This window comes from Pararge aegeria, chromosome 6, assembly GCF_905163445.1.
Source record: "Pararge aegeria chromosome 6, ilParAegt1.1, whole genome shotgun sequence".
Classification (NCBI taxonomy): Eukaryota; Metazoa; Arthropoda; class Insecta; order Lepidoptera; family Nymphalidae; genus Pararge; species Pararge aegeria.
Genome location: NC_053185.1, coordinates 20664477 through 20679847, shown reverse-complemented (window position 1 = coordinate 20679847; position 15371 = coordinate 20664477). Strand labels below are relative to the sequence as shown.

Sequence of the window (15371 nt, the reverse complement as noted above, 5' to 3'; positions counted from 1 at the left end):
TTGTTCTATCATAGTAGTATTATTTCAAAATTGCTGTTTGAAATATAGGTATTTTGGAAAAATCGTTTTGGAACGTTTTTGAAAAAATATTTTTTGTATGAAGTAGCACTCAGTATATTTTGTAAAAACGTTCCACATTTATTAATTTTAAATAAATACGACTTGTTACGAAATAAGAAGGATTTATTATGAAAAACTTAAGACTAACAAGAAATCGGTTAAAATAAAAAATCAAAATCATCAACTTTTGCAATGAACGAAGCTTTAGCAATTAAATGAAACAAAAATATATTAGAAAATAACTTGAGCACACAATAAGTTTTCAACAAATATAAAAAACTTAGTTAAAAAAAACTGATGATTTATTCATCAATTATCTCGAAGTCAGGCTCCCCGCCAAACCCATCAAAATCATCGATAAACTTATCCGAACTTTTTAAATTTTTATAAAACTGGACACAGTCCTCCGGTATAAACATGTACATTGATTCTAAATCGGCCAACTTAGCTGGTGCGATCGGTTTTCCGTTAGGCCACAAAAGAATTAAATCATCTTTCTTTATTTCTCTGTTCTTTTTGTCTATAAGCAACTCCTTAAACTCTTCCTCAAACGAAGTTCTCATAAATATTGAGTATAATTTATTTTTTTCTATTTTTATTTCTTTGGCATTTAGCCAGCTTACTTTACTTTTGTCACTAAATTTTTTTCTGTTCATTATATTTTTTTCAATCTTTTCAGTTCCATAAAAATCAGCTTTCTCCATTCTTTGTACTTGCAACGGTTTCTTTTTTTTAGCATTTTTAAAAATATCTATATACTCTTCGGCTGTATATATACGCTGGTGATGTTTTAAAGCAGTTTCAATTTTAGAGAAGTCCGTATCGTTAGGTAAAAAGGTATGCCCAGATTCAAGGAAGCGAAATGTAATGCTTTCTAATGTTGAGTGACAACAACTTAAGACAGTTTTTAGTAAGAGCACTATTTTAATGTTCCTGTTTTGCCCTCCGCAGCAATCGCTCCAGAGTATAAGATTCTTAACAGACGGCTGTAGTTTTGTTTTAATATATTTCACTAAACATGATCCTACCTCCTGCGCCCCTCTACCCGCTTCACCTTCGACCCAAACATAGCAGTGTCCTACGTCATCAGATGCAGAGTGGATACCACTATTGTAAAGCCACAGTTGCCTTTTATAAAAGGCAACATTTGTTGGTATCCGCGGTAGTGGCAATGTCTTTTCCAAGTCAAAGGTTAAACACTCAACATCCGGTATGTTTCTTGCGTCTATAAAATCCTGATTCATCTGATTTCTTAACATTTCTGCTCTTTCTAAATGTTTAAGCCTCTCAGTTTTAGCATCTTCTTGTTCCTGTTCAGTTTTGGCATTAGAGATTTGATTGAATAATTGATCACACTTATTGCAAGTATCTTTTTTTAATTTTTTACATTTTAAATTAAAATCAGCATAGAAAATCTTTTTCAATGTCGCAAAGGAGGCGCATTTGCGATCGATACCATACATTTCTGCGTGTTCTTTTGTATATATATCATAAATTTTATTTATTGTCATACCGGGTCGTAAATATAAAGTGCCACTGTTATTATTTCTTCGATAATGTGACTCGTATTTCGGAAGATTGTTAATAATATCAACAATGAATTTATGATCCTCATCTGTCAACTTATTTATGTCACCTCTATGTATTCCCCTACCATCCACAATAGGTTCGCCACTTCTACGTTTTTTTAATGACACTGTGACTTTTTGAGTCGTTATTTGAAATGTTTTCAAAAACATATCGCGACATACCTGTACGTCTTTGATCTTATATACACGATAGAATTGTCTGGGCTTTTTTCTTGCACCGGGTACGTTACACATAGTGTAACTACGTTTTTTATTATATTCAGTGACACAAGATATTATGTAAAGCACCTGAGCGTTAAAGGAACCTAGTTTAACAAATTTTTCAAACTCTTGTTTTCTAACCTCTACTGGAATTAAGTCAGCACATTTTTTTAAACACTTGCACCGATAGTCTACAAAAACTTTAGGTTTAATTATTTCATTTTTAGTTGTTGTATATTCTATATTATTATATTTATTACGTTTTCTCTCATCACGACTCTGAGGATATTTACGTTTACGTCCTTTTTTTGGTCTACCAGTTTTTACAGTATCATCATCATTTATTACGGGTACTGGTTCTATTGGTATATCAGTAGTTGATTTAACTTCGATATCGTTATGCTGTTCTTCTAATAACATTAAATTATTAGCACATGCTTCATTATTATTCAAAGATGAACAAGAAGTAGTTGACTCGCTTATGTTAACACCTCGTTTATGACATATGTTAAAATTCGGATCCCTAACACTATCATCGCTATCGAAATCACATACGATATCCTCATGATGTGAAATATCCCTATTGTCTAATAATATGTTCTGATGTTCACTTAGTGTGTTAAACAGTTCTTGGGTTTCTGGGGACATCGGTCGAAGTGGTGATGAAGATGGCGTTTCGGTTGAACATGGTGGAACAGACACAATATTCTCTATATCTGACTGTAAAACACCTGAATTAGATGGACCTGAAACAACACCTTGCCTGTAATTAATCGTCATCTCACTTTTCCTGGATCAAATTAGTTAAACTCGAATCAGTAAAGACACGTATGTACACAAATATATATCTTATAGCTACTTGTAATCATATAATATTATAATGTAGATTTGAATCAAAACTGCGATACACCTACCTTCTGATAAACTGATGTTCTTGTTAGTTGTTTTCATAGCAATAAGTGGAGTAAGGGGTGAAAATGGCAGTGGAGAAATGGATCGTTGCTCATTTGAGTATGGAGTAACGGGATTACCTACAAACATTAAAAAAAAAACAATTATTATCAGAATCTGTTTAGCTGTTTCTTTGTTATTGAACAACAACCATCTAAACATTTACATTATTTTTCGTAGATTTAGCTGTATTAAAGTATTTTTAATAATTTTGAAACAGTGGATTAGCGCTTTCAACCAAACAACATAAACAAATTCTCAGCTTTATACTGTTAGTTAAATATATAAATACTTACTGTGATGATTTGCCACAAGATCTACGGTATTCAATTCTGTTCTGCATGTGTCTATAGATATTATGGTGTTTCGGAGATCCATCAATTTTTTCCGTTTAGTTAATAGCTGTGCTAAGGACTGAACCTATATAACAAGAAATAAAATAAATAAATATTGGACGCATTTCACATTCACGGTCGGTTAGCTCCAAACTACACATATCTACATATTAAATAAATACAAAATATATCATTTCGATACATATTGTACAACCAGCTAACAATGCGCTCATCAGACAAGTGTTGACCGTGCCAGGAATCGAACACGGTATACGCCGAGCGGCGTCCGGCATGACGACCCAGTAACAATAATAATTAATTAGGTACCATAGTTAAAATAGGTATAAAACCTATTTTAACCAAAAAATGTTGATTTATCACGGCATGCCTTATACGCATTTTTTATATGGAACTGTGCATCTACCATAAATATTTGATCGAAGGTGTAAACAGTCAATAAATACTTGGGTATTATTATGTATCAAGCCTATTATAATACACGCATAACGGTCAAAATGAATACCTAATTACCTAGTCTAAAGTCTTACCTATTCTATTTAGTAATTGTATTGCAATAAAACTTACCCCGCTTCCGTTTTCTTCCATTTTTATTACGATGATAAATCACCAAAACAGTAACTCAAAGTAATTGCAAAGTAATTAATAATAATAAAACACGAACGACGTTTATGACACTTGTTACAAAACTGATTCACTCGGTCAAGGTTAATCGACTTAGCGGAAATAGTTAAATGCACTTTGATTATTATTAGACAAATTGAGTGCTCAAATGCATCCTCATAATTTATTTGTTTGAATCATTTAGAATAATTTTAGACTATTTTATTTTTATAAAATAATACTAAGTATTAGTAATACACATACACACATTACACATTCACGCGAATCATATTTTGTTCAATGTAAAGCTTGACAATGGCCGGCAAATTGTAAAAAACGTACGAAAATTTGAATTTCGCGGGCTACCGTGGAACATCCAATGAAACATTATTTAATTTTAACGAAACAATGTTTTTTTTTCGTATTTTTAAAACGATACTATAACATTGGAACATTAATTTTGCAATTATTTTTCATTCTTAAAAAACATTCAAAAGCATAGAAACATTATTTTTTAAGAAAAATAAATATTTTATATTTTTTTATAATGTTCCTAAAGTATTGGAACAGTGTTTTCAAGAAAAAGCATTATTTCACAATATTGTGTAAACGTCTCAAAAGAATTGGAACATTATTTTCAAGAAAAATGAAAATTTTGTAATTTTGATAAAATGTTCCAAACATATTGAAACATTATTTCTAAGAAAAGAGACCATTTAATAATTTTGTCAAAACATTCCAAAAGTATTGAAACATTGTTTTCCCGGTGAAATAAAATAATATTGTTTATTAAAATGTTTCTTGCGGATTAATACATTTTTTATGACTTGCATATTGCATTAATCTGACAAAATGTGGGTTGGAACGTAATGTCAAAATGAAATACCGAAAACTGTCACTTGAGGACTGAAACAGATTAATGAAACAAGTAGTAGATGTAAAAATACGCAGATCTGTATATTTAACTCATTTTAGCATGACATGTGGATTGGAACATTTTTGTATAACTACGTCCATTTATTAACTCTAAAGTAAAATATGAAAAGATACAGCTGTATGAAAGTAGAATCGGACAGTACTACATCTTATGTATGTTTTAAATAAAATGTGCAAACTTTCAAAACTTTACTTATTGTTGCCATTTACTAGTATAAAAGGGAAACAATGCAAATCAAAAAAAGTTACACACCTACCTATATCATTATATTATACTCCTCATAATTACCTAGAAATTACATGCCTAGGATTCTGCTGCATGTTGTATACGACTAGTCTGGTAAATTATTTATATGAATATACAAAAAACAATGTCTCATTATAATAAAATTGTTTATTTGAGGAATTAGTACAAAAACTTGGCAGTAGATACTGTATTTAGTAATGAAATATAAGAAAATACAAAAAAAAATGTCTGATAAATTATTTAACATGGGCATGGGTTAATCATCACGTCCAAATTACAATGTAGGATTGTGCATATATTTCTATTCAACATTTTATTAAAATCTTGGAGAAAATCTGAAAAAGCAAAACAAGTAGGAATTAATTTACATGTTTAAATAACAAAGTAGAATTTTATTGGGGACTCAGGCTATGCTCTAGAGCCTTGGATGATGACTCCGGATTTAGAAGCTGCACCAAATAGTTCTGCAGAGAAGTACACAAACTGGCACTGCCAAGTAAGAAACTGTGTGGAAAGGGCCAATAGGTACCTCAAAGACACATTTCGCAGCTTGGGGATTGACTGGGTGCTTCATTACAGTCCCGAAAAAGCATCTCCACTTATATATGCCTGCATAACACTTTATAATATTATGCATCATTATAGGCGTGTATTGTAAATATATACTTTAAATAATATTTAAGTTCTCATAACTTATTATTATTGGGCACATTAATGTTTGGTAATATTATAAAATTATATCTTATAATAATGGTTCCTTATAAATCATTGATCCTGCATTTTCACATACAATTTGCCCTACTAATTTGGGTCAACAGTATTGAGCATAATATAATTTGTATATTTCAGAACTCTAATGGAGCAAATGACAGTAAATTTTGTAAATACGAGCGAAGAACGACATCAGACATCAAATATGGATCAAACAAGATTGTTAACAGTTGCTCGACAAAAAAGAGAAAGATTTATAAATACATATTTTAATTAATAAAATTTCTAAATTAACCTTTTCATCCTTTTTAATTTATTTTTGTGTGATAAATGAGCATCCTGCATTCTTCCATCTATACCTACTCTGGAAAATAAATAAATTCTTCACTTGGTTGACTTTACAGCAACATGTATACTATGTATATGTTGCCTGTGGTGCTGCGTCCCCGTGCTGTTGCAGCTTTTTTAATGTCCTGCCACGTCTGCAAATAAAAGAAAAATTATGCAAGACTTGTTTGATGCCAACAACACTAATAAATAATTTAAATTTTTTGCACTTGCTTACTTTACCGCAAAATTGACTTAACTGTTTCCACTGATTGACCGTCCCGTCTGGCCCATGCTCCTTCAGTAATGACTAAGATTTGCCACTGGGAGTCTGCCCTTTTGGCTCCTAAGAGTTCCTGTGAATTCCCCAGTGGCAAGGTGGTTGTGGGTTGGCATGAAATCTACCAACATTTGCAATTGTATTTTATTACTTCTTGATCTGAATAAACACAAATTTGTCAACTAATGGGCCATAGAAAAAGGCAAGCACAACTTTAAATAAAATAGTACAAGATCAATAATTTGATATGTAAACAGGATTGGATCTTGATGATTAACGTCTCTGTTTACTTTCACTGTAAAACATTCATTCATTTAGAAGCGTACCTACGCTTCTAAATCAATAGGTAGTCACTTTTTCAAACATTTTATAATAGAAGACTTACTTTTTAGCACTCATTTTATTTTCTCGAAAGGTAGGTTTTATACCACTTTGAAAAATCCAGAATAAATAATATAAACAAACAGCCGCAGACGAAAAACATTTATAGATAAAAAAAACAATAAAAAACTTAGACAACTAAAACAAAACAGAAAACGAAAAATTTATTTGTCAAAATCATGAGCACAGATTAGAATAATTAATTTGTGACATTTACCGGGGGTTCGTCTTTCCCCTATTATATCCACCGTGGATATATTGTCCACCCGTGTGCCCATGCTCGGGGGGTGGATATAAATGCGTGAGGGGATAAACGTTATATCCTTTCCCCGTGGAGAAGTGTCCCCCGCCCATGCTAGCCCTGCTGGAACATTTTACTCTTTCATCAATTAATAATAATAAGTTTTACTTCAATAGCGCATTTTTTTTTTTAAAACACGGTGTTGTCAAAATTCTACATGCCATCGAGAACCAAACGTCGATAAACAGATAAGCATCGATTGTATCATAACATGTCACTACCTCAAAGAAAATTATACCTTTATAATTGTTCGGCAAACAAAGGAGTCGAAGCTACAAAACTTCTGATCGAAAACCCTCATTTAGGTTTGTAGTCTCGTAAAAAAAACGAGTTTGGTTTAGACCACACGATTTTTTTATAATACCGAGAGACATTTTAAATCAAGCGAGGCAGAGTGTTTATGTTTGTTTGTTTGTTAACGTTAGATAACATGATATCACCGGATCAGGGGCGCGACGGCGAGCGGCGCTCGGCGGCCGAGCACTGCGCGTCGTTCGTGCAGGTGTGTGCAACTGTTGCTTTTTTTCAACATCATATTTAATTTTTCTGTCTTGCGAGAGATGAAAGCGGAGCGGTTTACTCTAGTAACCTTAGGTAACTGAATAAATGTAAGTTTTCAAAGACGTTATCGCTGTAAGCTTTCTTCTTCATCACATAAGGAAGTGATGATATATGCGATCTATGCAGTTCTAGTGCAGTAGGCAAACTTCTATACGCGGTTGCACCCAGTGTGTTTAGATCTTAAGCGGTATACTGTGTTTGCAATGACTCTTTGTGCCCGCAGGTGGTGGTGCAGGCGCAGCGCCGGCCCACCGCCGGCCCGGCCCCGCCCACCGCCCCGCCCACGGCCCCGCCCACGGCCCCGCCCACGGCGCCGTCCGCCTGCACTGTACGTCGACGATTTGCATCTTTTGTCGAAATTCCACACGAGTCCAAACTAATAGAGGGAGGTCGCCAAGTGGCTCGCGTAACGCTAGCTGGTCTAGCCGCCGGTATACGGTCCGCACGGCCGGGGCCGCAAGCGTGCGAGGCGGGCCCGTGTCGCAAATCGCGAGCGGCTGGGGACTGTTCGCGTGGCTTTATACCCAGACGAGAACCCTGCTTAGTTTCCCTAGATTGCCGTAGAGTGTTATCGACATTGTGATATTATTTTTATTTTATTCGCAATCGATTAACAGAATAATTGCGTGCTCGTCCGGCTAACGATAGCGAGAGCATTGTTAAAAACAGCTATTCCACTAAAAGTCAGAAGCCCTTTACTGCAATCTCACCCAATGGTGTATTGCAATGTTGGGGTTTGTTAAACTCTTACCCCTTATCGATTTCGAAACATTTAAACGCTTGGCGACACTTCTGTCTGCACTGCTTGAGGACACACTGTCGGATATGGAGACAGACGACAGTATTGCCTCAGAGTTAATACCTTAAACCTGCCCTCAGTTTGTTTGGATAGCTGCTAGGTTTGAATTTCACCGCACACGTGCAATTGGTCGCTACGATCTATATTTTTTATTTATTTTTCTTCAATTGGAAAACCAACAGTTGTAAATACTAAATAGTTAATAAATAGGTCGACTTAAAACTAATAATAGGTTTCCACAGATAAGTTTTATATAAACAAGGGTACCTGATAGAACCCAGCAAAAATGCAGCAAACTACAACTAAATATTAAGTTTAACTAGCATGCAACAGTTTATCTACTGAGTTGCGACGTACACTATTCATATTACCATAAAATAAATCAATTTCGGGGTCATTGTAAACAGAATTAAGAAGGCGAGAGACGCGGATTACAAAATAATTAAATCTGTTCTTAGTTTTAGTTAAGGGTGCGTGCAGTATTTTTATACCTAAGTAATCGTGAGGGTTCAATCAAATCTTACTTAGTAAGTAATTCCGGACTATCTATTGACCCTCTAACAATGTTAAGTAAGCGACAAACATCGGCAATATTAATACGTATATGAATGATATTTCGTAGGAAGTTGTAGGAAGGTGAAATTTGTGCTTTAGGAATCTGAGAAATTTCGTTTGAATACTTTCTATTTTATTGAAATAAATGTGATACGCAGGATTCCATATTTGGCAAGCATACTCTAGTTGACTACGGACCAATGAACAGTAGAGGATTTTGATGGTTTTCATTTGTTTGAATGGTTTACTAACACGTATAGTAAAACCTACAGCTTTAAATGCTTTGGTCACGATATAATCTATATGATAGAGAGATTCCCCAACCCGAGATTCCTTATAATATCCGTTCTGGTGAGGGTTTGATGTTTTAAAGTTTAATCATAAAAAAAGGTTCTTTTTTCCTAGTAAAAGATATAGAATTACGCTTAGAAAAACATTAAGATCAAGTTTATTTTGAATGCAGTAATCATCTAATCTAAACAAGTCAAGTCAAGTCTAAACAAAAAGTTCCGCATCTTTAACATTATTGACCGTACGAAATACCTTTAAGTCATCAGCAAAAAGTAAAAATTTGGAATTTATAAAGCAAAGGTCGATATCATGAATAAAAATAGTGAATAAAAAGGTTCCCAACAAGGGCCTTGGAGCACACCCGACGGTGCTGCCATCCAATTTTATTTAAAACCATTTAATAACACAACTGTTTGAAGTCTGTTATTAATATAAGAAGAAAACCAGCGAAACAAATCTCCACTGATCCCAAGGGAGGCCAGTTTTTTTAGAAGCAAGATGTGGTCAATCCTGTCAAAAGCTTTGCCAGTATGTACAGCATCAACTTGGACACGACTATCTAATTTATCAGTAAGAAAATCTAAGAATAGTGCCAAGTTTGTGACCGTAGATCTAACCTTTAGGAAACCATGTTAATTCTGATTAAATTGCGACTTTAGGACATTATAGCATTGATTATAGATATTACGTTCCAAAACTGTGGCTACAAGGCAAAGTTTAGAGGTTGAGCGATAAATCTCTACCATATTTCTTGGGCCATATTGTCCATAGTTTTATGTGTGTGCGCGGAGTCTTACAGCAGGTCTACATCTGTACTATATTCTATGTTTATAGAAACCCACGAAGAAGTCCATGTGGAACAAAGTGTGCAGGTGGAAGTCGCAAGATTTATATTTCGGAGAAGGTGGGTTAATTACGTCCTGTTGTAAAATATATTGAACCGAATAAAATCCAAAGTGTCATAATTCCCTGAAGATAAGCGCGAGCGCGAAGTTTGTATACACACGCGGTCCGCGCGAGCCGCCCGCGCCCGGGTCACCGGCTGCGACTCATATATTAAAGTGTGGGGATGCATCGGTGCCAACATAATCGTAAACCCGATTGCCCTATCTCGCTCGATAATTTTATTTATTTTATTGTAATAATACTCGTACAGCTCAATTCTCTATGAGCGAAACCGAAGGGGGCGAGACCGAGAGTCACTACGTTTGCGGAGTCAGTCGTGAAAATCGGCTTTCGCTCCTCGCCGCCCGCGCGTGCTCACCGCGTCCGTGACGCAGACGCGGCGCGCGTCGAGGTGTACCGCTTCGAGCGCGGCGCGGCGCTGCGATGCGCGCGGCCGGGCGCGCCGCGCTCGCGCGTGGAGGCGCTCGCGCGCCGGCTCGCGCCGCCCGCCGCCGCGCTGCTGGCCGAGCTGCTGGGCGCGCTGCGCGTGCTGCTGGCGGCGCCGCTGGAGGCCGCGCTGGCGCTGGAGCGCTGCTGCGCGGAGGCCGCGTGGCGCGCGGCGGGCGGCGCGCTGCGCGTGCTGGCGGACGCGCTGCTGGCGCCCGCGCTGGCGCTGGCCTTCAACGCGCTGCTGCGGCCGCCGCTGCTGTGCGTGCAGGCCACGGCCGAGGCGCTGCGCGCGGCGCTGCGGCCGGCCGCGCTGCTGCTGGGCGACGTGCTGGACGCGGCGGCGCGCCCGCTGGCCGCGCTGCGCCTGCTGCGCGTGCGCGCCTGCCGCTGCGCGTGCGCCGCCCGCGCGCCGCTGCGCGTGTAGCCCTTCTCGCTCGTGACATCGTTTTGTGTTACATTTCCATATAAACCTAACCGAACGGAAACAATTCTAAAACTAGACATCACATTTATACGTTGTACCCAGATATTCACTTCGAGACTAGCGACGTTCGGGATGCCGCTCACGTCTTTCGTTAATTAATAGTATTGAAGCTTAATACCTAGTATCTTAGCAGTGAGTAGTTATTCTCGTGAATGTGATTTTTCCATATGACAGAATATTAAAATATTAATTTTTATTTATTTATTTATTTTATTTATTTAAGGGACAATCGACAGGTTAAAACAACGACTCTTAAAAACTTAACGAAAAATGTAAAAACATATAAATGTAATATTGTAGACCCACTTAAAGACTGCCACAACTTGCAAATACAAAACTATAATATTGTCAGTTAGAAGGAGAAAAAAACGATTAAGAGAGACATGAGAGTACTTATAAGCTGTAAGATCCATCAGGCTGTGACATAAACTTGACGAATCTAGCACCGCAAACAAAAACATACATTTAGAATAAATTAAAAAAACAAATACTTAAATTATATATAAAATAATATTAACTAAACTAACACCAAAAAGAGTAAAGGAAAATATTTATAAAAATAACTAAGTTTAAACAGTACCACAGTGTTGCGATAGGAAGTGGTCCTTTAGTTTTTTTTTGAATATAGGAAGACTATCCCCTATTATGTCTATGTCAAGCACTTTATTAATGCTGTTATACAAAGTTAACAACCTATTAATAGGCGCTGAGACCCCCAGATTTGTTTTCCAGACAGCAACTTTAAAAGGCATATAATTTTTTACACGACTAAAGCCTTGGGATTCTGACAGAAACTTTATAAAGACCAAGAGATCAGACGCATCTAGGGCATTATTAAAAAGTCTATATAAAAAAAAAGGTCCAATAGTTTTCTACAATCTGATTGAGTTAATAAATTATAATGCTGCAGTCTGGAAATTACCTAGAATTGATATTACTTAACTTATCACCAAAACTTACATAATGCAGGAAGCGCTTTTGGATTTGTTCAATTCTCATTGAGTGAAATATTATAATAATGAGGATTTCAAGCAACTGAACCATACTCAAGGAGACTCCTTGAAAGATGTTAAATAACAATATTTTGGTGTTCAAATTCCGAAAATCTTAATGAACCCAGTGATTTTTGATGCTCTTTTACATATATTATCAATATGAGGAATGAAGCTGAGTTTATGGTCGATGTTGATCCCTAAATCTCTAGTACAATTTACATTTTGAACATCATGGCCATTTATTTCATAAATGATATCATTAAATAAAACTAAAACCTGCATAAGAGCAGTGTTGTGAGTCTGTACTCTATAATCTCACCAAGGAGTAAATAAAACAACTGTGAACTGGACCGACTCTAATACTGTATATTAAGCTTGTCTATAATCCATATTACTTGCTACCTTGAAATGACTCTAATACCAGTTCGGAATGCTGTCTTCGGCATAGAAGACCACTGGCAAGAAACTCTACCGTTGCTCTTTTATTCAATCATTTAAAACATTTCATATTATGATATAACGTTGATACAAAACATATAAGATAGGTCAAACATAAATACTGTTATCAATTACCAGGACCAGGACTTTTGGAAAAAGTTATTTCTAATAGAGCAACCTCTGCGACATATACTGCCTGTATAAAATTATGCTACGGATATTAGAGATATACTTATCTTATGCAACATCAGGTACCACCATAGCAACAACCACTTTATCCACTCCATCACTAGTATATACGACTCCGGTTCCGCAACAACAATATTTCGTTAAGTATATCGTTTTCATTATAAATCTTCTATTCCCATTTAATAACGTTCTATTACCACTTTAAACTCCTTTTCTCAATTTCTTCTTTTTCTTTTGATTTATGGCTTTTCGTAGTGCCAAAACAGCACAATGTACCTTGTTTTCTCAATTTATTAAATTCAAATCCGTGCTTACTTTTCTTTCCCGCCAATCGATCTTGTCGACAGACTTGCGTTACAGCCATAGATCATATCTTTTTCTTTGAGAATCTATATTGATATAATAAATAGATTTATAGATGGTTTTAATAAAGAAAGCACAGTTATTCCTGGCAACACCAAGAAAGATGACAGGAAGTTGATCATAGACATTGATTTTAGAAGGAAGAAGGGATCATCTGTCATTTTGGAGAGGAGTTAATAAGCCGGAACGGGAAGACAAAAGAAGGAAAAGGCTCAGAAAACTATTGAGGTATCAAAAAAAAGGGGACGAGAACACGGACCATAGGGAGTATCGAGAGTAAGAGATAAGTATTTAAAGAACTTTGTAAGGATGAGGGGGATTTACAAGAATTCGAGAGTCCATGAGGGGATGTGAGCAGATGGCTGTGGGAAAAATGTAGAAACCGGAGGACGGTTACCTTTCCGTGGGAATAAATAGTGATTGTAATCGGAGATATCACATTTCAATTTGTTGGGAGAAATTAAATTATAATTGGTTTCAAACAGTATTTCATTTATTTATGATGTTACCTAACCTATGATTTAACAATATAGCAAAGGCCATAATATTATTTTCTAAGCACTATGAATATACAAACCTTGGTTCGTTGATATATTAAATATAATCATCGGGTTTATCATAGCTATAGTCGTAAAAATATAATAGGCCCGTTTTGACATTTGTCATCGTGACGTAACTAGTTATGGAACCATAAGACTCTGTACTCGATACTCACGATAAATCAATTCAAGTTTGTATCAGTACTTGATTGATATTATTATGTATTGTAAAGTGTTCGTTCGTTCAAAGTATTCCTTTAACTCCACAACCAATACGCGTGACTGGCTGTTGATTATACGTCGACTTTTCAACATGTTGAAACAGAGTTAGTACTAACAACAAACACAAAAATCGAGTCAAATCACTATGTTTAAATTAATGTCCAAAATAGAAAAGCCATAGTTAACGTAATAGTAAACGGGCGCACAGTCAACTTTACAAGATGAGGAACGAAAAACTGCGCAGTGCGCGCGGGGACGCTTCAGTCATGTGCCGCTTGGTCAGACACATCAACTCAGACTCATTATTTAGAACCCATTTTGAGAACCAAGCTTATTCTTTGCAGTAAAGATAACTACACCATATTTAATTTCGATATTCAGTAAAAAAATGGTTACAGCTCTAGTATAAAAAAAAATAGACTGAGAACGTAACTGTTTTCGGAACGTTTCGCAACAATTATAATTTGCATGCTACTATGAAGTAAGCGCAAAAAGAATACTCGCGATATATTCTTTCATATTATTTAACGTCCCAAAAAAAATTACGTATTTTTTAAAACACTGTATGTAATTGATTTTTATTTTTTTGTTTCTTTCAGTTTCGTTCCAAGTTACATTCTATGGTCTTGCACAAATGTCAAAACGGGCCTATTAAATTTTTCCGACTATAGTGATGTAATTCCCTATTTCACACCACAAAAAGTACATAGAAAAAAAAGAAAAGTAAAACAAAACAACGTATACAATTTGGCGGCCTTATCGCTTCATAGCTGATTATCATTATGCTGTGCTTTAATATTATAAAATAGGATTAATGTTTTTATCTGTTGCTTTAGTAATAATTCTTGACCCCATTTGGCATTACGGTTCTTAATAATGACTTTATACAGATATTTAGGTACTCTACAAATATTGTTCCGAGGAAAAAGTCGGAAAACAACTAAATTCACTATCAAAAATGATATTGTTCACAATCTTCATATTATAGTATTATTATATTCAGTGACAGTGCGGGGTCCTATAACATAATAGAGGTCAGTGATTCTAGTGCATATTTGTATATAGTTTATAATAGACCTATAGAACCATACCCTATTCTTGTATTTTTGATCATAAGACAAATTTTTTGTGAGGATAATTTTTTCTTAATATAAACTACGTTTTTTGGTAACTTTAATTTTCATACGCGTCAAGTTATGATGAACAGAAGATACTTCTTTTTTTAAGGAATTTATGGTACGTTATTGTTGTCGATGGACTATAATCTTCACTGTCTGTGCTTACTAGTGGTTCGCGGGAAACTATGGAGGGTAGAGGTAAGGAGGCTGGTGGATGCACAGGGTATGGTATGAATGTAGCAATCGTAGATGAATTGAAGTATGCAGAGTTAAAAAATTTAATGTCATTATCGACTAAAGTAGTTAATTATTGAGAATTTCAACAACTTACGTTGTACAAAATATTGTGGTAAATATAACCTTACTTCCTTGTTTATTTTTCAAGCCTACTCTAACAATATTTATATTTGGCGCTTCTTTTAAGAGTTACCTTGATGCAAATGTGGCGCCATCCTAATTTAATACATTTTGACGACACTTTTTCATATACACAGATGACTCTCCTTACCTCTACCCTCCATAAAACAAACATAACAAGACAT

General features: G+C 35.6%; 1 protein-coding gene across 1 annotated transcript; it reads right to left on the bottom strand.

Annotated features, from left to right (window-relative positions):
- Nucleotides 1-362: 362 nt before the first annotated feature.
- Nucleotides 363-3967, bottom strand: LOC120624329. The gene is made up of 4 exons (XM_039890794.1): nucleotides 3722-3967; nucleotides 3098-3221; nucleotides 2765-2881; nucleotides 363-2596 (listed from the first exon to the last, which is right to left on the bottom strand). Exons 1-4 carry the CDS (start codon nucleotides 3740-3742, stop codon nucleotides 363-365), a joined length of 2496 nt encoding a protein of 831 aa, XP_039746728.1. The 5' UTR covers nucleotides 3743-3967.
- Between the last annotated feature and the right edge of the window lie 11404 nt (nucleotides 3968-15371).